Source organism: Heptranchias perlo, chromosome 17, assembly GCF_035084215.1.
Source record: "Heptranchias perlo isolate sHepPer1 chromosome 17, sHepPer1.hap1, whole genome shotgun sequence".
Taxonomy (NCBI): domain Eukaryota; kingdom Metazoa; phylum Chordata; class Chondrichthyes; order Hexanchiformes; family Hexanchidae; genus Heptranchias; species Heptranchias perlo.
In genome coordinates, this window is record NC_090341.1 from 35,638,369 (window position 1) to 35,662,444 (window position 24,076).

Genomic DNA, 24,076 nt, shown 5'->3' on the forward strand with positions numbered 1-24,076 from the left:
TAGGCAGCATTCCCAGATGAACTTGTGCCAGCCACCACCAAGACAGAAATTGTAATTAGCAACCATCTTAAAACATGACCAATTGTAACCGTCGCAGAATGTTTAACATACCTACAGGTCATGAATTATACAAAAACACAGATGTTGAATGCAAACAGTTAAAACTCCTCTCAGTTGCTTTTGTTCCCCCCCTCCAAAAGTGGCTGAATAATCACATTTTTCTGAAATTTATTAGTTTCTTCAGGAGTTAGGCTTGAACTGGCCAGAAGCCAATAAATAGGAGCATTTGTTATGCTTCTTTTCCCAGAAATAAATCTGGCAATAGAAATGGAATGTAGAAAACAGATTGCAGCTGCTTAGACAGAGTACACTCAAACAGCATAAAAATAAATTTAAAATGCAAAGTTACTAGGAAATCCTAAATGGCTGCACGCAGTAAACTTTACATACACCATTAAAATACAGATGAAAGCAATAATCAAAACTCACATAGTTCCATAGTAGAACTAGCAACCATTTCTAACACAAGTGCATGCTTTAAAAAATAACTTGTCGTGAAAATTCATCAAATTGATGGAAAATGTGTGTTTCCAATTTTGCAAAGAATTTCTCAGTAGAAGATAGGTAGTGTCCTCCACATCATCTCCAGGTACAAGTCAAATGTTCCTTAATACAAGCTCAAGACATTTTCTCTTTTAGCAAGTACACGCAACAAGTACAGAGTTCAGAACCTTTCTGCTTTCACAGGCAACAACTTGCATTTACATAGCCCCTTTAACATAGAAAAATATCCCAAGATGCTTCACAGAGACACAAAGAAAAAGCTTGGGCCAGAGAGATGGAGTGTAAGGACGGACTTAAAGGGAGAGAGGGAGGTGGAGAGACACAGGGGTATAAGGAGGCAAATCTAGGAGAATGGGACATAGGCAGCTGAAGGTACAGCCACCAATTGGTGCAGTGAATGGAGGGGAGGGCAAGGAGGGGTGCTCAAGAGGCCAGAGGATTGGAGAATTCGGAGGAGGTTAGGGCTAAGAAGGATAAGGCAATACTGGAATTTAAATGCTAGGATGAGAATTTCAAATGAGAAGTTGGGGGACAAGGAGCCAATGTAGGTCAGTGAGGTCAGGTGTGAGGGGCAAGTGGCTTTTGATGCAGGATAGAATAGCAGATTTTTTGAATGAACTGAAGTTTATGGAAGGTAGAGGTTGAGGATGCTGAGGTTATGAGCAGTTAAATATCAATTTTAATATGGCAATCAGGACCAATATCCAACAATTTTCAATTATATAGTGTCTTTAATGTAAAGAAGATCCCACAGTGACCAAAAGCTTTTCTGAGAAGGTTTTTGAATGAGGAGAAGTTTAGGGAGGAAATTCCAGAGAGTAGGAACAAGGTGGCTGAGGTGGCTGAAGGCTCTGCTGCCAATAGAAAAGAAAGACTTGCATTTATATAGTGCCTTCCACCACCTCAGGACATCCCAAAGCACTTTACAGCTAATGAAGTATTTTTTTTTGAAGTGTAGTCACTGTTGTAATGTAGGAAATGCAGCAGCCAATTTGTGCACAAGGCCCCACAAACAGCAATGTAATAATGACCAGATAATCTGTTTTTAAAAAAAAAAGTGATGTGGGTTGAGGGAGAACTCCCCTGCTCTTCTTCAAAATAGTGCTGTGGGATCTTTTATGTCCACCTGAGTGGGCAGACGGGGTCTCAGTTTAACGTCTCATCCGAAAGACGGTATCTCCGACACTCCTTCAATGGTGGGGCTAAGGAAGGGGCAACACAGAAAAAGACCAGTCTCAGAGAAACGGAATGTTCAGGAGGTGGGCACAGACAGAGCTGGAGGTGACAGTAGAGATAGGGTGGGGCGAGACCATGGAGGGATTTAAAGATAAGCACGAGGATGCATTAAATTTAATGCGTCAGGGACAGGGAGCCAATGTAGATCAGCAAGGACGGGATGATGGACGACTGGGACAATAGCAGCTGTAAGTGCGCAAAAATCAGAAATAAACTAGCTCCAAATGTGAAAAAAATTTAGTAAAAAACGATTTTGCATGTAGGTTTATAGTTCACAAACAAATGAAGTGAATTCAAATTTTAGGTAACTTAGTACATCACATTCATTAAAACGTGTTACAACATGTTCCAACACTAAAAGTCAAATTTTAAGTTATGATAGCAGACAAGGAAAACATCATCTTACCTGCGAGGATCGTGAACTTCAACTGCAAACTTCTTTTCACGAAAGTATAAATTTTCAAGTTGTTTCCACTGGAAAATCTACAAATACAACAAAAAGAATAGGCATAAGGTGCAAAGTTACTGTGCTAATCCCACTAATGAAAGGAATTCTGCACGGTTAGGGGGAAAAAATAGGTACAGCATTTAAAATAATTGAATGACTGGAAGTCCTAAAGCAGAACTGATCATTATCACAACTCTCCATTCAATAAATGGTCTGTGTTACTGTAAAGGTAGAGCATGTACAATAACTTCCTTTTCCCAATTACTAGCATCTTCCTTTTTAATATGCTCCATTGTCAACACACTATGCCAACCAGCTCTTGCAGTGGTCTAGTTATCATTTAAATCGGTAAGGTGTGTTCCGCATTCACTGACCATTTCTGTTGCTTTACGAAGTGACTGCCTTTACAGTATCCTCTGTGTTGTGTGCAACATAATAATAAAAAAAAAATCACTTGGCGTAAATTTAAAAGTATCAAGATGAACTTTTTTTGGAAAAAAAACTTTCAACCCGACCATTTAAAAAATGTATCCAAAAAGCCACAGGCAACTTTTAAAATCTTTTCTGGATGCAGCAACTCCCCATTACTTCCCGCTACAAACTGCTGACACTAATTGGAACACACACAAAAGGTCCGAGACATCACAGCCATTAATAAAAGTATATTTGCACTCGCAAATCAACTCACCAGTTACAAAGGGTAAAGTGTAACACACATTTTCATGCGCATAGTTCCTTTTCACAAAGCTCCTAGGAACCGCTGCCTGTGTTTAAAACCATAGGAACCTTCCTTCTACTGTATCTTTAGCCTGGATTCAGCTTGCCCTAAGTGAGTTTCAAGCGTTCGTACATTTACTCCTCCCACCATCTATTCATGCCGACATCATCGTCTACGTTAATAAAGTCACCTCCCAGAATCCACTCTCTTCAAACTATCTAGGATGAAAGGAACACAAGGGGAAAGGAATTCACACTTCTCCTCAAGCACCCTAAAGAGGAGTCACAATCGGGGGTTTTTAAAGAGGTGTAGGCTATGTCAGTAGCAACACTGAACGTAATTGACACAGCAAAAGATTAACAGAACACTCCAGCTTAAATTGGAATTCCTTTGCTTGTTGAATGCTTGCATTCAAAAAATTCTTACTGGAGGCACTCTTAAGGAGGTGTCATTTCAAGTCAGCTGTCTGTACCAAACCACTTGCCAAGCTGGTTCTACAGGATGTTAGGTAGAAAGCCAGTTTAATTATTACCTTCTTCGGAGTGTCTTTGCAGCTAAGTAAATATACCTACTGTTGCTTTATTAAAGGGGCAACAAGCTAGGTTGGTTTCACTGATACTGAATTCAGAACTGCTGGGAACAGACCTAGACACCAATGAGCAGGTGGGCACACTGACATATGTTTAACATTCTGATTAGAACAAAGTAGCTTCAGTATGGGGCACATTTGAAACTTAATTTTTAAAAATAATCACAATTCAAGTAACACAATTTTGTCACAGTTCTATTTATCAGATGATCAGTTTTAAACAACTTATTAGCACATTCCCATAATACGTATGTTTTGGTCAACCAGCTGTCTGACATGCTCAGAAACACATCTGTGTCTCTCCGAATCAAGTACTGTTTGCCCGATACGGAATGTGTATTCTCAACCTGCAGATGCACATCCCACTTATCAAAAACCAGAGAGCTTCGGCACAGATTGGCACAGCCAGGGTTTACAGGCCCCAAAGTGTATGCTGACGTACCAACATACAGCACTGGTAAGCTTCCTGAAGCTTTGTCCAGCCATAACCACCCTACAGGTTCAGCTTGCCGGATTACCTGGAGTGGGAACAATTGCCTGTGACAAGCCTATCCAGGTTCTAATACTGACCCCAGCTAGAGTACTGTGAACACTCTGACACACAGGATTGACTTAATTGAAAAATTTATTGCCAAGCATTTCATGTTTGAGCCACCTTGAGGGAAAGAAACCTCACTTATCGCCATCCTTCCCTCCCAAGATGGTCAATTCTTTACATTCTCAGACAAAAATCAGAAAATGCTGGAAACACTTAGCAAGTCAGGCAGCATTTTTTTTTTAAAAAAGGAAAATGTTAAATGTTTCAGGAATAGCCCTTCATCAGATGCTGCCTGACCTGCTGAGTGTTTCCAGCATTTTCTGATTTTGTTTGAGACGATAAAGAATTGAACACTTTGATTTCTCAGAGGCAGTGGGATAACAGAATGCACCTTTCAAGGGTGGTGGGGAATCATTCATGGCAAATTTCCCAAGTGCCTCCGATACCCAGTCCACCCCTGCCAGTGAGCAAAAACTATGTTTTTTAGGTTCACGGTGAGCAAAGACACTCAACTACAGAGGACCTAACCTTTTATAAGGTAAATGCAATAACATTTGCAAAGTGCAGGAGTCACGTCATCAATCCTCCAGGAATATGTGCAGAATTGGCAACTCTATATAAGACAATGAACGGTATTGCAGGGGTAAAGCTTCAACAGCAGCTGTTTGCCTCTATGAAACCCAAAGTAGCTCATCTGTTATATATCTAATCATGTGATATAATGCTAGCATTGGCTCAGTGATAGCACTCGTGCCTAAGTCAGAAAGTTATGGGTTCAAGCTTTGAGCACATGTTCTAGGCTGACATCAATGCTGTACTGAGGGAGCGCTGCATTGTTGGAGGTGCCGTCTTTCGGGTGAGACATTAAACTGAGGCCCCCCTCCCGTCATGTCAGGTAGATGGAAAAGATCCCATGGCACTATTCAAAGAGCAGCGGGGATGTTATCCCCGTGTCCTGGGCAACATTTATTCCTCAACCAATATCACAAACAGATTATCTGGTCATTTATCTTATTAATGTTAGTGGAACCTTGCTGTGTGCAAATTGACTGTCAACATTTAAAAAAAATTCGTTCATGGGATGTGGGCGTTGCTGGAGAGGCCGGCATTTATTGCCCATCCCTAATTGCCCTTGAGAAGGTGGTGGTGAGCCGCCTTCTTGAACCGCTGCAGTCCTTGTGGTGAAGGTTTTCCCACAGTGCTGTTAGGAAGGGAGTTCCAGGATTTTGACCCAGCGACGATGAAGGAACGGCGATATATTTCCAAGTCGGGATGGTGTGTGACTTGGAGGGGAACGTGTAGATGGGGTTGTTCCCATGTACCTGCTGCTCTTGTCCTTCGAGGTGGTAGAGGTCACGGGTTTGGGAGGTGCTGTCAAAGATGACTTGGCGAGTTGCAGCAGTGCATCCTGTGGATGGTACACACTGCAGCCACTGTGTGCCGGTGGTGAAGGGAGTGAATGTTTAGGGTGGTGGATAGGGTGCCAATCAAGCGGGCTGCTGTGTCCTGGATGGTGTCGAGCTTCTTGAATGTTGTTGGAGCTGCACTCATTCAGGCAAGTGGAGAGTATTCCATCACACTCCTGACTTGTGCCTTGTAGGTGGTGGAAAGGCTTTGGGGAGTCAGGAGGTGAGTCACTCGCTGGAGAATACCCAGCCTCTGGCCTGCTTTATTTCCCTACATTACAACAGTGACTACACTTCAAAATACTTCATTGGCTGTGATACACTTATGGACATGCTGTGGATGTGAAAGGCTTTGTATAAATACAAGTTTGTTCTTTTTCGATCTTTTAGTCTTGTTCTGACAGATTCAAGCCTTCTACAAATCATCAGCCAGCAACATAGCGTATAAGTGCATCTTCTGCAGATTTCTGTCTCAATTTAATATAATTACCTTGAACTAGAAGATCTGGAATTGATATTTTTGAAGAATGTGAAATCAGTTTTCAGTCAATTTAAAATTTTGAAGTTAATTTCTTAATTGATTTCATTTTTATAAGCATTGTAGCCAATATTTTCACTACACTAGTTTTTTTTTTAAGAAAAAGGATAAGTTTTGATTTTTAATTGTCATTTTAATAATTTTATTAATTAAGATTCATTTTAATTAAGGGGTGTGCAACACTGATTTTCTTATTTACAATGATTTGATTATTAGTTTATGGGCTAATTTTGCACTAAGTTAGAAAGGAGGCGTGTTTGAGCATTAAACTTAAAAGATAAATATAAGTATTATGTTATACAGCTTCAGTTTACATTCCTGCAATACTGGTATGTAAAGTGAATACTGTCATTATAACATTCAACAGCCTGATGGCTGGATTAATAAAATTAATTGAGAAACACTCACTTATTGTATTAAGCAATCATTTTCACACATAAAATACAATGTCTCAGGTGTAGCCTAGCAAAACATTTGGGGAGATACAAAAATAAGTAGTTAAGTGGAAGTTTTGGTGAGTTAGTTTCCCTATGCTTGTCATGCCCCCACAGATACAGAATAACTCTTTGGCATTCAACCTCTAAGCCAACAATGAGTCAGTTCTGTGATAACTACCCTCAAGCACAGTCACTGCCACCATGACCTTAATCATAACTGCTCTCCCGACCAAGATAAGAGACCTGCAGAACAAGTGTAAAACTGGATTTGAATGGAAACTCATTTGATGAAAGAATTCTAGACGAGAATATTTCCCACTCACTCATGTCATTTAGTAATGCAGCCACACAAAAAAAACAGATTTTAACCTTTACGCCCATGTACAAACACCGTTACACTACTTAGTTAATGGAATCTCAGACTCTCACTAGTCTTGCATTATTCAGTCCGTCACTGGGTCATGAAAGCAAATGAATCCTAATCAGATGAGGTCAATGTCGAACCAGCGCTCAATAAAGATTAAAAAGGTTATTGTGCACATCTCAGGGTGATCAATGTAGTACTAGGAGTCAGCCATGGCTCAGTGGTAGCACTCTCACCTCAGTGGCAGGTTCAAGTCCCACCTGAGCACATAATCTAGGTAGAAACTTCTGTGCAGTACTGAGGGAGTGCTCCATTATTAGAGGTGCCGTCTTTCAGATGTTAAACTAATGCCCCATTTGCCTTCTTAGGGGGACATAAAAGATCTCGTGGCACTATTCGAAGAAGAGCAAGTAAGTTCTCCGAGTGTCCTGTCCAATATTTATCTCTCACTGAAACAGATTATCTGTCTGTCAGCTATTTATCTCATTGTTGTCTGTGGGTCCTGGCCGTGTGCAGATTGGCTGCCATGTTTGCCTACGTTACAACAGTGGCTATGCTTCAAAAGCATTTTGGGACATCCCGAGAAAGTGAAGAGCGCTATATAAAATGCAAGTTCTTTCTTCCTTTCTTTCTATCTGTGGTATTCAGGTATTTCATCTAGCATTCAACCACCTATTTAAATAGGAACAGGAGTAGGCCATTTAACCCCTCGAGCCTGTCCCGCCATTCAGTGAGATCATGGCTGATCTGTGACTTAACTCCATATACCCACCATAGCCCCATATCCCTTAATAACTTTGGTTAACAAAAATCTATCAATCTCGGATTTAAAATTAGCGATTTAGTTAGCATCAACTGCCATTTGTGGAAGAGAGTTCCAAACTTCTACCATCCTTTGCGTGTAGAAGTGTTTCCTAACATCATTCTTGAACGTCTTGGCTCTGATTTTTAGGCTATGTCCCCTAGTCCCAGACTCCCCAACCACTGGAAAGAGTTTCTCTCTATCTACCCTATCAGTTCCCCTTAATATCTTGAAAACTTCAACATATGCAGATATATTCTCACTCATGCAAATGTGGCTTTAACTAAATTCTGGTTTTGAAGGCATCTATTTAGAACAGGGTTTTTGTCGTCTTGGGCTGCATATCATGAAGGTTTGGCAGCTACATATAGGGGGTTAAATTGGATAACCCCCGAAAACGGATGTGGGGATCGTGACATGTGATTAACCCGTGCCCGTTTGTAGCGACACAGACAGCATGTTAAATTTGTGCTGCCCGTTGTTTTAAGTGATTGCTGCGTGCAGCCAGCGCTACTTGCGCTGTTGATTGACTGCACGCATCAGCAGGGGGCCCAATATCACACGCGCTTCTTAAAGGCAGTCTGCACCTCTTAAAGGGGAGGTGCACTGTGGCTGGAAGTCCTTCATGAAGTGATTCAATGATCAGTACTTGGAAGAATGGCTGCGCCTGGGAGACAGCGTGCACCAAGATTCTCTGATAATGCAGTGGAGGTCTTGGTGCAAGAAGTGGAGAGAAGGAGGGACATCCTGTATCCGCAGTGGGGCAGGAAGCCCTCCAGGCATATGCTGAAGAGGCAGTGGGAGGAAGTAGTGGAGGAGGTCAATGCCAGGAGCATAGCTTCAAGAACATGGATGCAGTACAGGAAGAAGTTCAACGATTTAACATGAGTTGTCAAAGTGAGCGAGGTGAGTTCAATTTTCAAGTGGCATCTCCTAACTGCACCACTAGCCTCATCCACTGCTCAATTCACTATACCACCACTCATCTACCAACAATCTCTATCAACCCTTCAATTCATATGGTTTACCTCACCCTCTTAGCATTGTTGCAAGCCTCACACCCACAGGCAGCTATTTACCCATGACAGCCGCATCACCCAAACGTCTTGCAGAACACTCACTAACACACTTCCCTTTTTCTTGCAGGAGAAGGTGGCGCATAACAGGGGGCAGACAGCAAAGAGGTGGTGGAGGACAAGCACGCCTACATGTTTTAACTTCCATGGGGAAGCATCTCGTAGGAGCGTTAGGTAAGGTAAAGGCACACGAAAGACAGGCACTAAGGGAATGCACAAGGGTGAATAGTCTCATTTTGCATGCATTATTTCAAGAATTAATTTATAAAGGTGGATTTGAATTTGGTGATGGTTTTATTTCTGCAGTGAGCTGAGGGAGGAACCAAAGTGTAATCAAAGAGGACGATTTGATGGTCAATGAGAAGGTAAGGAATGTGGAGCTGTTGGTGAATGGGGAAGTGTAGTTGAGGTTACTGGTATTGCTTATTAATAATCTGACCAAGTAGGGCCCTGGCAGAAAGGGACTGTCTATGTTATAGCCTCCCTTCCTCTTCCTTTAATTCCTCCTCCTACTCCTCTTGCTCAAAGCTCATCGGGTTCTCGCCCGATAGGCGGTGGCCAGGGCTGTTCCCTCATAATGGCCAGGTTGTGCAGCGTGCAACCACAAATCCCGATATCTGCTCAGCCGAGTACTGCAGGGCTCCTCCAGAGCGGTCCAAGCAGTGGAAGCATTGCTCGAGGACGCCGATGGTGTGCTCTGTGGTGTTCCTTGTGGCAGCATAGCTCTCATTGTAGGCCTGCCGTGCACGTGTGCGTGGGTTCTCGACCGGAGTCATGAGCTATTTCATTAGGGGATAACACTTGTCGCCCAATAGCCAGCCTTTGACTTGCCGTGCTGGTTCAAACACAGGTGGAACGGAGAACTGCTGCAGAATGAATGAATCATGACTGCTGCCAGGATAGCGGGCGTTCATCTGCATGACGCGCTGCCTGTGGTCACACACCAGCTGCACATTGAGGGAGTGGAATCCCTTTCTGTTGATGAATATGGCCGAGTTCAGATGAGGAGCACGCAAGGCAATGTGCCTGTAGTCAATGGCACCCTGCAACATGGGGAAGCCTGCAATCTGTGCAGAATCTCGTGCTTGCTCCTCCTGCTTTTCTCTGGCAAGGGGGAATGAAATAAATGTGTTTCTCATTGTATAAGAGAGCCTCAGTGACCTCCCTTATACTGCAGTGCACTGCAAACTGCGAGGTGTTGCTTATATTTCCAGCAGCAGCCTGAAAGGAGCCAGAGGCATACAAATTAAGAGCCATCGTCACATTGACAGCCACAGGCAATGCCGTCCTTGATCTGCTTTAAGGCTGCAGCAGTTGACAAATTTCAGTCACGACTTCTTTTGTGAACTGAAGACGTCTGATGCACTGGTCATTGCTGAAATTGAGGTAAGAGAATTGCTCCCTGAAGACCCTCCATGGATATGGCTTCCTGCTGAATGCCCTGGCTTCTCCCCCCTCTTCCAGCAGCTTGTCCTGCTCTACCTGGCCTCTCTTCATTCTCTTAGTAATGCTTAATTCCCAGAGGAAGCCCAACCAGGCCACCTATGTCTGGAAGCAACTATTTTTCAGCATAATCATTGAATCATAAAAAGGTTACAGCACGGAAGGAGGCCATTCGGCCCATCGAGTCTGTGCTGGCTCTATGCAAGAGCAATCCAGCTAGTCCCAATCCCCATAGCCCTGCAATTTTTTCCCTTTCAAGTACTTATCCAGTTCCCTTTTGAAAGCCATGATTGAATCTGCCTCAACCATCCCCTCTGGCAGTGCATTCCAGATCCTAACCATTCACTGTGCAAAAAAGTTTTTCCTCATGTCACCTTTGGTTCATTTTCCAATTACCTTAAATCTATGTCCTCTGGTTCTTGACCCTTCCGCCAATGGGAACAGTTTCTCTCTATCTACTCTGTCTAGACACTTCATTATTTTGAATACCTCTATCAAATTTCCTCGCAACCTTCTCTGTTCCAAGGAGAACAATCCCAGTTTCTCCAGTCTATCCACATAACTGAAGTCCCTCATCCATGGACTCATTCTAGTAAATCTTTTCTGCACTCTCTCTAAGGCCTTCACATCCTTCCTAAAGTGCGGTGCCCAGAACTGGACACAACAGTTGTGGTCGAACTAGTGTTTTATAAAGGTTCATCATGACTTCCTTGCTTTTGTACTTTATGCCTCTATTTATAAAGCCCAGGATCCTGCATGCTTTTTTAACCACTTTCTCAACCTGCCCTGCAACCTTCAACGATTTGTGCACATATACCCCCAGATCTCTCTGTTCCTGTACCCCTTTTAGAATTGTGCCCTCTAGTTTATAATGACACTCAAAGTACAGCAAGACCAGCTAGACCACTCATTTAAACTTTAGCCAAATATAGGAAACCTCCAAAAACATGTACAATTGCACCAGCAGCCAGAAGAAATAATCCAGCAACTAACCTGTAAGTTCTTAATGATCCCTTTAAATAGAGTTGTGGGTGGGGGGGGGGGGGTCCTTCATGCCATTTAGCGTAAGAGGTTAAGATCTAGAGTTGCAAAATGGCAGTGGTGCCTTCAAATCAGCGTTGCACACTGATCCTCATCATATTCTCCTAACTTTGCATGCTGCTGACGGTCGTTAGGTGCGCGTCCAAACCCCTTTACCAATATGGCGTCCTATGCATTTCCTGTCAGAGGTGTGCGTGTGCATCTCAGACCACATTTGAGTCTCAATTGTCTGCATAACTCCTAAAGACGGATGCTACACAGCCCAATTTCACCCCCATAAAATTTAAATCCATGTTCCCATTAATTTTTTTTATATATCTTGTTCAGATCCTGTAATTCTGATGTAGAATTTATCCACCAAAAAGGCAACCTTGCTAAAAACAGCTCTTTCCAAACCTCCAGGCTCTCAAAATTCAGTCAGGACAAACCAGCAAATAAGAAACACAAGTACAAATAAGACAGAGTTGCATGGGCTTCTTTGGGAGAAGGGGGCAGCCTGGGGGCTGGATTGCCAGAATTTAGATCCCACATCTGCCCTTTGGTTGAAGATTTAATTCAGAATGTGTGCTCATTTAATAGCAGCATATAGCCAGACATGCAAGTTAAAATGCAAATACTTTCATTTGCAAATCAAAGTTTGCTCTTAAATTGCAAGCCGCAATATTTGTAATGTTAACCATATAAATTCCTGTTCAGTTGTGAATTAATATTCTGACTCAGCTACACAGTAATTGATCTTTCTCCTTCACCACACCTCAAGGGCAATTAGGGATGAGCAATAAATGCTGGCCTTGCCAGCAACGCCCACACCCCTTAAAGGAATAAAAAAAATCAATGTAAGCCATTCTTACAACAGGAATCTAGCAGAAAACAATTTCCCATTCTGTTACCTCTCACACATTTACTCTTCAGGTTTCTCTTTTTGTATGGTCACCTATTATTCTCTCCTTTTTCTATCACCTCTCAGAGACCGGAAGTCAGATTTTGGCTTCAACAATCTGCTAGCCACGGAATGATTGTCACTCACTGGGAGAGGTGTGATGGCAGCGTGTTTGTGTGTATGTCGACAACCCCTAGGTTACAAATCAACCAAGGAACCCTGGGCCTACCTGGGACATGCAGCAAATGATGAAATGCAGCCTTCTCTGAATATGAATAGAGTGAAAACCCAATGTTAGTATTAAAGTAAAGCTACATCCAGGCCCCAGTACCTTTATACATTATTTAGAAGAAATACTGTAATTCCTGTATTGTGCCTTCAGTGTATATTCTTATGGTGGTCTACACTTTACCATAGCCTGAAAGCCCTGAAGTACTTCCCTGTGCTGGGAACGAGCTGGCTGGCTCTCCTTGGTAACTACATGACTGATAATAATCAAGTGGCTACTAATGATCAATGGCTACAATAAACAAATGAAATACCAGTAAATTTCCAGGTATAATCTATGATCCAAGCATAGTTAGTGGATCTCAGCTGGTATGGAAGCAGAAATGCTAAAGTTGGCTTCAGTGCTGCTAGAGTGGGGAGGGAAAACTGCTAGAGTTTTTGCTCCTAACTGCAGTGAACCATGCTTGAATTGCTTGTGTGGTGAATTTTGGACAGGACAAGATTATGCGCAGCTGTGATGTCCCCCATGATGGAATAGTTTGCCAATGCTCACCATCGTGGCTGACATATAGGAAACTAGCCTCCTGGCGATAAATAACAGGGACAAAGGTCGCAAAACAATGAGACAGGTAGGAGACACATCATGGGCAGTGTAAGACTGTGCAATCATCAACAGTTGTGAAATTCACTAGAGTATGCTGCAAGATGTCATTTTAAAATAGCTATTAAGAATCTGCATGATCATCTAATAGAAGTACGCATTTTATAATTTGGAGAGATTGTAGAACTGCAAAAGGTCTCAACAGCTATAAGTAGGTATCTGCACACCAAAGCCACAGTCACCTTGAATGCTTAAGTACTTGCCTGATGGACAGGCTTTTCTTCCTTTTTAATGCCCACTTTGATTACTGATAATACATGTAAACAATTTTACAACACCAAGTTATAGTCCAACAATTTTTATTTGAAATCTACAAGCTTTCGGAGGCTTCCTCCTTCGTCAGGTAAACATTTACCTGACGAAGGAGGAAGCCTCCGAAAGCTTGTAGATTTCAAATAAAAATTGTTGGACTATAACTTGGTGTTGTAAAATTGTTTACAATTGTCAACCCCAGTCCATCACCGGCATCTCCACATCACGATAATACATGTACAGCCTTGGCTGTAGCAATATATGGATCCTAGGAGTATGAGGGAAGTTGGGACAGCTTCACCTCCAATAACATTCTCTGGATCAGTCTCACTCTTACCCATGACAGCAAAGGCAGCAACAGTAGAATAGACAGCTGAGGGAGGAAACTTAGCGGGTTATGGAACAGATGGATAACAGACATGAGGTAGCTTCAAAAACATAATCTCTCTCCATTCATTGGCCCATCGCTAACGTTCCTTTCCTCTCAACGTTCTCAAATGATTACTGAACCACATGCTCATTTCCCACTGTTCAAGTGGCTTCAGTCTAGTTCCTTCCTCACCCTCCCTTGCCCACAGTGCCAAGACAACCCTGGTCAAAATCACAAATGATATTCTACTTAACTCATGTTTTATTCCTTCTCATCCTCCTTGATTTCTTTGTGCCTCCATAAACTTGAGCTCATCCAAAATTCTGCTGCCCGTAACCTAACTCACACCAAGTCACGTTCAAGCCTCCCATCTTCTACCCTCCATAAACTTGAGCTTATCCAAAACTCTGCTGTCAGTATCCTAATGTGCACCAAGTCCTGTTTACCCATCACCCCTGTGCTCGCTGACCAACATTGGCTCCCGGTCCAGGAACACGTCAATTTTAAAATTCTCATCCTTGTTTTCAAATCCCTCCATGGCTTCGACCCTCCCCATCTCTGTAACCTCCTCCAGCCCTAAAACCCTTTGAGATCTCTGCGCTCCTCCAATTCTCGCCTCTTGCATATCCCCAATTTTAATCGCTTCACCATTGGCAGCCATGCCTTCTGCTGCCTAGGCCCTAAGCTCTGGAATTCCCTCCCATAACCTTTCCGCGTCTCTACACCTCTCTCCTCCTTTAAGACACTCCTTAGAATCTACCTCTTTGACTAAGCTTTTGGTCACCTGTCCTAATATCTCATGCGGCTCCGTGTCAAATTTTGTTTGATAACGCTCCTGTGAAGTGCCTCGGGACGTTTTACTATGTTAAAGGGCACTACATAAATGCAAGTTGTTGTTGGCACCTTTCAGTACAGTTGATCACTTCATCCTCCTCCACCATCTCTTCTCCTTAACACCATCCTATCTAGGTCCTTGTCCTATCTGTCCCAATGTAATCAGTTCATCTTCTCCAATTGTTTCCCCCTGTAAGGTCACCTCCAGCATACTCCAAAGCTATATTCTCAGCTACCTTTTTTTCCTTATTTATGTACTACCCCCTCAGCAAAATCATCTGTAAACATAGAGTTTGCTTCCATATGTATGCTGTTAACACCCAATCTTTCTTCTCTGCCACCATTCTCAACTCCACAACAGCCCCCCTATGTCAATGTCTGTCAATGGACAGAGTCCTGGATGAGACATAACTTCTGTAGCTCTAAATTGGCAAAGTTGAAATCATTCTGTTCTGCACATGCCAGAAACTTTACACACAGGTACTGAGACAATCCCCCTTCCTGACTGCTCACTCAGGTTGAACTTGACTGTGTGTTCGGTTAGAACCTGAGCTGAACTTCAAACCCCATATCTGGTTCTTCATCAACACTGTCTACTTCAATCACTAACATTACCTGCCTGTATCCCTACCTCTCTTCTGCTTTTGTCACCTCAAGACTTAATTTCTCCAACACTCTGTTCACCAGTCTCCCAGTTCCACCCGAAATAACTCATCCAAAACTCTGTTGCAGATGTCTTATCTCATACTAGTCCCACATATCTGCCACCCATCCTTACCAACATCCATTGGTTCTCCAGTCGATTGACATCCATTTTAAAATCCTACCAAGGCCTTGTTCTACTATACCGCTGCAATCTTGTTTAGCCCCATGTCCAGCACATACCCTCTGCTCTTCCAACTCTCCACCATTGGTGGCCGAGCCTTCAGATATCAGTATGCCCCTGCATTTGGGAATTCTTTTCCTGAAGTTACATGAAAGGCACTTTATAAGTGTCATCTTTTGTTTGCCGCAAATAAATTCAATTTCTTCGTACAAAATGCTGCCTATTACAGTCATCCAGGGATCCAGAGACTATAGTCATTAGATGGAATGATAACAGGAATCCATTTTGAATTGTGGGATTGAACTGAGAAATTAATTTGTTTTGAAAGATAAAACATGCTGAGCATTTGCTCAAAGGATAGGTGTCCAGAAGCTGTTTTTGAGCAATATCATTTGTGGAGCGATTTTAGAATTTTTAAGTTGATAATCAAAGATCATTTTGAAACTGTATAGGAACAAATCAACAGCACAAATCCATGCAACATTTTCCTGCCTATGTAACCAAACAGACAATTTTGTCATTAAATATGGTAATTCCTATATTCCATAATGAGAGTTGGCACTTGCATTTATGCAAAAGTGGTATTAAAATATCCTCAGGCAAAAGATCAATGATCACTTTTAAACAGTATATTCCCAGTACAGCATTTATATGACACTTTACCTCAACATGGTCTTCATAATGCTTTCATAACAGGAGGAAGAGCAACCAGTTTAATAGGAGGGTAGAACTTCTTGTACTAGATTTAATAATAAATTCTTCAAATAAATTTACCTTCAAAAATTTCTTGTGGCTCCCACTTGTTTAGAAAGAAAACAAAGTGAGTTCTCTCACAGTAAAATGTAAACTTTGGACTACACTTGGTTTCCGAGCAGAATACATGACAGACATCATAAAACAAAGAGCAAGGCAGATAAGAAGATGCATGGTTTCTGTTTTAATTGGTAATTACTGTACAGATTTAAAAAAGCATTAGTCAGAATTTTACCGATGTACTGAATGTCATTTGAAGCTGCTAAAATATACAATTTACTAAATAAAGATTATTTATTTAGGTGACATGAGTATCATCTGTGAATGCAGTCTCCAAAATTTACAATAGTTATACGGAATTAAACGACTAAATTATATTTTAGCAGAGCCTATTAGTTTGCTTACAGGGGAACATCACTACAGTATGTGTGGGTGTGTGTATATAAAGAAGGAGGTGGAAAGAGGTGAGGGGAGAGAAAGAAAAAGGATTTCAGTTGTCAAGTACCACTATATAATTAGAAGAAAAATAAAGAACAGTCAAAGAACTCTTACTGATTGCATCTGTGCCTTTGCGGAAAAATACTGAGTGGAGGCCAGGTGCTTCCCTACAGGGAGGGAGGGAAACATCTGAGAGCCAAAAAAGAGACTGTTACTGCAGCATGTTTTTGCCTTCCATCACTGCATCTCAACCACAAGCAATGAATGACATCTTCACAGGGCAGATTCATAGGAGCTTAGCTGCTGTTTTTTTAATTGACTGAGCTGGAGTTCCATATGACAGTCTCACTGAATGAACATATGGAGTTGGCAAGGTATAGATAGCAAGGTGTGTGGCCCATATAGTCCTGGTACATCAACAATTTTTACAGCATTTGCCACATTGATGCATTCCATTTTCATTCTGTTGTGCAGATTTGGCACTCTAGTGGATTTTCGCATATGATATTATAAAATATGTGCAATTATGGGTAGTGTTTTTTAACGCGTGATATGTTCAGTGCATTCCTTGCATGCCCTCCAAAGAAAATTATTTCGCACCCTTTGGAAAAATTTCCAATCTTAGAAGTGCTCTCTGATAGAAATTTAATGCTTGGCTTCAGTGCAAGTGACTTCCTCTGATTTACTACAAAACAAATTAAGCCCTGCAGATAGGTCTTTGATTATAATTTGCTTTATAGAGAAACAGGATTACAACACAAATGATCCGAAAACAGCAGAATGGTAGAGCTTTCTGTACCCAAAACAATTTTAAAAATAATCTACTTAAGGTGCAAAAATTCTGGCCATTGTCAGCCCCTGTCTCTGCGACACCTAAAAAAGTGGTGTTTGATTTGAGTCTAGCAGACTTCACATGATTATTCTTTGTAATATGTGTATAATAAGTGTTGGCAGGCTATATGAGCATGATAGCATCAAAGTCAACTTATCTGGCATCCATATACTTTCCAACCCTGGGGCACAGAAGTGGGAACACTCAAAATTTCCTCTCCCTTGCCCAGGGATCTGGGACACACACCTATTGTTACCCTGGTTGAGATCAAACATCATCTCAACAGATACCATGATTGAACTTGTACACCACATGATTCATTTGTCCGTAATGCGACCATTTTAACAAGAAGATAAAGAAGCTAAAACATCCAATATCGTAATCACATTAAGATTCTAGTTACATTGAACGTTACAAATAAAAAAAGGGCAGTCCCCTGTGGAAAAATACATGGATAGCAGTGAGAACACCCTGGACACTAAATTGGGCCATGTAGCGCCTGTCGTTTCGATGCAACACGGTCTCTCTGACATCCAAGAAGGCATCTTGGATGCGCACACACGTTTCCAGCATGACGTACGCCTGACGCCATCTTGGTATAGGAGTTAGCGCAGGCGCAGATAACGATAGATTATAAAAAATGTGCAATTATGGGTAGGAATCATGTAAAGTAGGGAAAAAATGGCTTCAATCAGTGTGCAACGCTGATTTAAAGTGATGACACCATTTTGGGACTTAACCCTCAACTCAATACACAATCTTAACGTGGTGCGTGTTGCAGTTGGTAGGCGACGCCACTTGACCACTCATGTCAAAGCATTAAATTTCTTCCTGCATTGCATCCATGTTCATAATATTGTACGCCTGGCATTGACTTCGTCCCCCGCTGCCTTTCGGATATATGTCTGGAGGGCCTCATTCCTCCCCCCCCCCCCCCCCCCCCACTCTGTGGATATAGGATGTCCCTCCTTCTGTCCACCTCTTGCACCAAGGCCTCTAGTGCACCAGCAGAGAACCTTGGTGCACGCTCTCTAGTAGGCCTGGTACAAACTCAGATCGGCAGATTGGAGAGGTCTGGTGTGCAGATTGGAGGATGTGAGATTTAGTAGTGTGCAACCTTTATTCAATGTTTTATCATAACTCATCAGTGTGTAAACATAGGGACAGGACCTGCATCTGTGTTTTACGTGTGCGATGTCTGATCCCCGTTCAGACTCCGTGCAAACAGCAGACTGTTATTTTCAGGAAATAACGGGTACCAGCTACCTTTCAGAGATTTCTGAGAAACATCCTCCCTTTAAGAGATTGAGCTCCCCCTGCAGGTGGAAAGTGCAAATTGCATTGCTTCCATGTACAAGGCCCAGAATGGAACGCTGATTGTAAGTTCGTACTCAAACCGGCCAAAACTCGTGTCCTGCCTGCGCTGGGGTAATAGCGCAGCACGCTACCTGCACCCAAAAACGGCCCTTATCCAATTTATCCCTCCCTGTGTCTTGGTCTTTAATTTTTTTTAAAAACTAAAATGTTGCAGAAAGGCCAGTTTTTGCCACAGACTGCAACAACTGGTCTTATTTAAATTAGAAAATGTTACATAGAACATACAGCACAGAAACAGGCTATTCGGTCCAACAGGCCCACGCCGGTGGTTATGCTCCACACGAGCATCATCCCTCCCCCCTTCATCTAACCCTATCAGCATATCCTTCTATTCCTTTCTCCCTCATGTGTTTATCTAGCTTCCCCTTAAATACATCTATGCTAGTCACCTCAATTAATCCTTGTGGTAGCGAGTCCCACATTCTAACCACTCTCTGGGTAAAGAAGTTTCTGCTGAATTCCCTATTGGATTTATTAGTGACTATCTTATATTTATGGCCCCTGGTTCTGGTCTCCCCCACAAGTGGAAACATCTTCTCTACGTTTACCTTATCAAATCCTTTCATAATCTTAAAGAAATATTAAACTATACTTCCTCTGAAGTTATCATAAAGACAACAGTCAAAATTAGCAGCATCGTTGGTTTGGCGGGAGTGGGGGGGGGGGGGGGGGGAAAGAGAAAGGAAAGGAACATACACACTTTGAAATCAGAGCCGGTAACACATTAGAGTTGTTGAGTAAAAAGTTGCTTACTTGCAAGAGAAGTAATAATCGAACAATAGCAGTATTTATAGAGCACTTGATCACACTAATTTCTCAAAATGTTTCACACATCAACTACTTCTGAAGTGGCAGTCACTGCTATACAAGCAAATGTGGCAATTTCCCCCAAACAGGATTAGAGAGTATGAGCAGTATGAAGAATAGAAAACAGAGCTTTGTTTAAAATGATGAGAAACTATTAAATGTTGGTGTCCAGAGAGACTTGGGTGTCCTCATACAAGAAACACAAAAAGTTAGCATGCAGGTAGAGCAAGCAATTAGGAAGGCAAATGGCATGTGGCCTTTATTGCAAGGGGGTTGGAGTACAAGAGTAAGGAAGTCCTACTACAGTTGTATAGAGCTTTGGTGAGACCTCACCTGAAGTACTGCGTACAGTTTTGGTCTCCATATCTAAGGAAGGAAATACTTGCCTTAGGATTAATTCCTAATTAATTAACTAGATTAATTCCTGGGATGAGAGGATTGTCCTATGAGGAGAGGTTGAGTAGAATGGGCCTATATTCTCTGGAGTTCAGAAGAATGAGAGGTGATCTCATTGAAATGTATGAGATTGTGAGGGGGCTTGACAGGGTAGAGGCTGAGAGGTTGTTTCTCCTGGCTGGAGAGTTGAGAATTAGAGGGCATAGTCTCAGGATAAGGGGTTGGCCATTTAGGACTGAGATGAGGAGGAATTTCTTCACTCAGAGGGCTGTGAATCTTTGGAATTCTCTACCCCAGAGGGCTATGGATGCTGAGTCGTTGAGTATATTTAAGGCTGAGGTAGATAGATTTTTAGACCGTCGGGGAACCTAGGGATATGGGGATCGGACAGGAAAGTGGAGTTGAAGATCAGCCATGATCTGATTGAATAGCAGAGCAGGCTCAAGGGTCTTATGGCCTACTCCTGCTTCTATTTCTTATGTTCTTAATTTCTTCTGACCAGCTATTTTTTTTATATATAGTATATGGTTGAGGGAGGATTGATGGCAAGGACACCAGGAGAGTTTTCTGCTCTTCTTCAGATAACACCATGGGATCTTTTATGTCTACTTGAACCACTGGATAGACAGTCCTTCAATCTAAAGTCTCAGCCAAAGGACTGTTATCCTAGAATATGAGCTCAAATTCTGGTAGAGGCTTAAACCCCCAATTTTATGATTAAGGGAAAGACAGTGGATTCTTGATAGCAATTTAGCATGTGGATTTGAACTATAGGCACAATATATTGATATAGCACTGATGGCAGGCCTGCAGTATTCCCCTTATTGACTGCACGTTAATAAAAAGCAGATGAACTCCATTCCTTTGATGGCGATTGGGACCCAAGTTTACATGGATGCTGACAGCGAAGGTCAGAGGCAGAGAAAACAAACATCATCTTCCATTGGCAGAACAGGATAACAAATAGTGATACTTGGAGGCCATGCGTCTTCCTTTGAGCTCTGCTCTCCTAGAGCCTGAGCAGCAAAGTAGAAGCTTATGTCATGTGTGATGCAATAAAACTTTAACTGCTGCAGAGGGAGTGTGCGGACTCGTAGGCAATAAACCTTTGTGTACAGTGGCCAACATGTATGTGTTTGTAGCTCTGATAAAAAACGTTTTACAAAAACAATGTGTCTTGTTTATTCTAAACGTGAATGCTTACAATCAAGAGGCATGTCTGACTAACCTGATTGAGTTCTTTGATGAAGTAACAGAGGGTTGATGAAGGTAGTACAATATATGTTTTATATCTGGACTTCCAAAAGTCATTTGATAAAGTACCACATAACAGACTTATTCAGAAAATAGAAGCACATAGTATGAAAGGGACGATAGTAACGTGGATATGTAATTGGCTAAGGGATAGGAGGCAGAGAGTAGTGGTGAACGGATGTTTTTCTAACTGGACAGAAGTATGCAGTAGGGGTCAATATTAGGACCACTGCTTTTTTTGTTATATATAATTGACCTGGACTTGGGTATAGGGAGTTCAATTTCAAAGTTTGAGGATGATACAAAACTTGGCAACATAGCAAATAGTGAGGATGATAGGAGCTGACTTCAGGAGGACAGAGACAGACTGGTGAAATGGGAAGACACATGGCAGATGCAGTGTAATGCAGATAAGTGTGAACTGATGCACTTTAGGAGGAATAACATGGAAAGGCAGTATAATCTAAATGGGGGTTGCAAAAGCAGAGACACCTCGGGATGAATAGTCACAAATCTTTGAAGGTGGCAGGACAAATTGATAAGGCGGTTAAGAGCGTATGGGATACTTGGTTTCGTAAATAGGGGCATTTAAATAGAAAAACAAGGAACTCATGCTAAACTTTTACAAATCAATGGTTAGGCCTCAGCTGGAGTATCATGTGCAATTCTGGACACCACACTTTAGGAAGGATGTCAAGGCATTGGAGAGGGTACAGAGATGGTTTACCAGAATGATACCAGGAATGAGGGACTTTAGTTATGTGGAAAGATAGGAGAAGTTGGGATTGTTCTGCTTAGAGCAGAGAAGGTTAAGGGGAGACCTAATAGAGGTATTCAAAATTATGGGCGGTTTTGATAGGCCAACTAGGAAGAAACTATTTCTTCTGGCAAGTGGGTCAGTAACTAAAGGTCATAGTTTTAAAATAATTGGAAAAAGAACAATTTTTTTTTTTTAAAAGGAGGTAACATGGAGGGTCGATAAGGGTAGCGCATTTGATGTGGTCTACATGGATTTTAGCAAGGCCTTTGACAAGGTCCCACTGGTCAGAAAAGAAAAAACCCATGGGATCCAAGGGAAAGTGGCAAGTTGAATCCAGAATTGGCTCAGTGGCAAGCAGCAAAGGGTAACGGTCGACAGGTGCTTTTGTGACTGGAAGGCTGTTTCCAGTGGGATTCTGCAGGGCTCAGTAATAGGTCCCTTGCTTTTTGTGGTATATATCAATTAAATCATAAACTTAAATGTAGGAGGCATGATTAAGAAGTTTGCAGATGATACAGAAGTTGGCCTTGTGGTGGGTAGTGAGGAAGAAAGCTGTAGACAGCAGGAAGATATCAATGGACTGGTCAGGTGGGTAGAAAAGTGGCAAATGGAATTCAATCCGGAGAAGTGAGAGGTAATGCATTTAGGGAGGGCAAACACAATAAATGGCAGGATACTGAAGTGTAGAGGAACAGGGGGATCTTGGAGTGCAGGTCCACAGATCCCTGAAGGTGGCAGGACAGGTAGATAAGGTGGTTAGGGGGGGCATACGGAATACTTTCCTTTATTAGCGGAGGCATAGAATACAAGAGCAGGGAGGTTATGCTGGAACTGTATAAAACACTAGTTCGGCCACAGCTAGAGTACTGCGTACAGTTCTGGTCACCACATTACAGGAAAGATGTGATTGCACTGGAGAGGGTACAGAGGAGATTTACGAGGATATTGCCAGGACTGGAGAATTTTAGCTATGAGGAAAGATTAAATAGGCTGGGGTTGTTTTCTTTGGAACAGGAGGCTGAGGGGAGATTTAATTGAGGTATATAAAATTATGACGGGACCAGGTAGATTGGATAGGAAGGACCTATTTCCCTTAGCAGAGAGGCTAATAACCAGGGGGCATAGATTTAAAGTAATTGGTAGAAGGATTAGAGGAGAGCTGAGGTGAAATTTTTTCACCCAGAGAGCGGTGGGGGTCTGGAACTCACTGCCTGAAAGGGTGGTAGAGGCAGAAACCCTCATCGCATATAAATAGTACTTGGATATGCACTTGAAGTGCCGCAATCTACAAGGCTACGGCCCAAGTGCTGGAAAGTGGGATTAGGCTGGCTAGCTCTTTTTTGACCGGCATAGACTCGATGGGCCAAATGGCCTCTTTCTGTACCGTACACTTCTATGATTCTAACTAGAGGGGAAATGAGAAGAAATTTTTTCACGCAGAGGGTTGTTAAGATCTGGAACACACTACCTGAAAGGGTGGTGGAATCAGATTCCATAGGAATTTTCAAAAGGCAATTGGACATGTACTTGAAGAGGACTAATTTGTAGGGTTATAGGACTAAATTGGACAGCTCGTTCAAAGAACTGGCACAGGCACAACGGGCTGAATGGCCTCCTGCTGTGCTGTAATATTCTATGATTCTCCGTTTCTGTATATTGTATCTCATCAGTATCATGCAAAAAGTGACTGGTTAAGTATTTTGCTAAGTGCAGTGACTTAATAAATTTAAAGTAAGAAATAAAGCATCTTAGTTATACCCAAATCACAGTTTCTTAACTAATTGTGTTTCCTTTCCTATTCCAAATCAATATGGTAGCAGGAAACTGAATAACCAGATTGGCTTTCTAGCAGCAAAGGAGACAGAACTGGTTTACTGAACTACAGAACACATGGAGAAACCAAATCAATATTCTATAGCTGGTGACTGCTAAGTAAATAACAGCTTGTATCCTGTTTACCCAAATGAATATTAAAATATACAGATCAACTCCAAAGTACAAAACTATTATTAAATGTAACAAAATACTGACAAGCAAATCATCCAAGAAAATACATTCAGTATTTTCTTTTGTTTGTTGCACACCCTACCCACAAGCAACACACTGGACGTGATTAAAGGATATTCTTTTATTATTGTAGTCCTGATCGGATAATTCAAGCACTAGGTATCAAAAACATCTTAAATACTGGGTTTTGCTTCAAAACCA

At 42.0% G+C, this 24,076-nt stretch overlaps 1 protein-coding gene and 1 long non-coding RNA gene across 6 annotated transcripts in view; one reads left to right on the forward strand and one right to left on the reverse strand.

Annotated features, from left to right (window-relative positions):
- Nucleotides 1-24,076, reverse strand: part of LOC137334247 (FERM domain-containing protein 4B-like) — a 261,811-nt gene that overhangs the window by 24,686 nt on the left and 213,049 nt on the right. For all 4 annotated transcript variants that reach the window (XM_067998885.1, XM_067998886.1, XM_067998884.1 and 1 more), the window contains one exon: nt 2,207-2,283. In XM_067998885.1, the coding sequence (XP_067854986.1) occupies nt 2,207-2,283 (77 nt within the window). The remainder of the gene's footprint in view (nt 1-2,206; nt 2,284-24,076) is intronic.
- The window catches only part of LOC137334248 (uncharacterized), a 137,547-nt gene that overhangs the window by 18,468 nt on the left and 95,003 nt on the right, over nt 1-24,076 (forward strand). The window contains exons 2-4 of one of the 2 annotated variants that reach the window (XR_010966114.1): nt 8,787-8,890; nt 9,023-9,081; nt 12,804-12,937. This is a non-coding gene — a long non-coding RNA (uncharacterized lncRNA). Of the gene's footprint in view, nt 1-8,786; nt 8,891-9,022; nt 9,082-12,803; nt 12,938-20,703; nt 20,941-24,076 lie in introns of those variants that run through there. The other variant, XR_010966113.1, reaches the window with a different exon arrangement.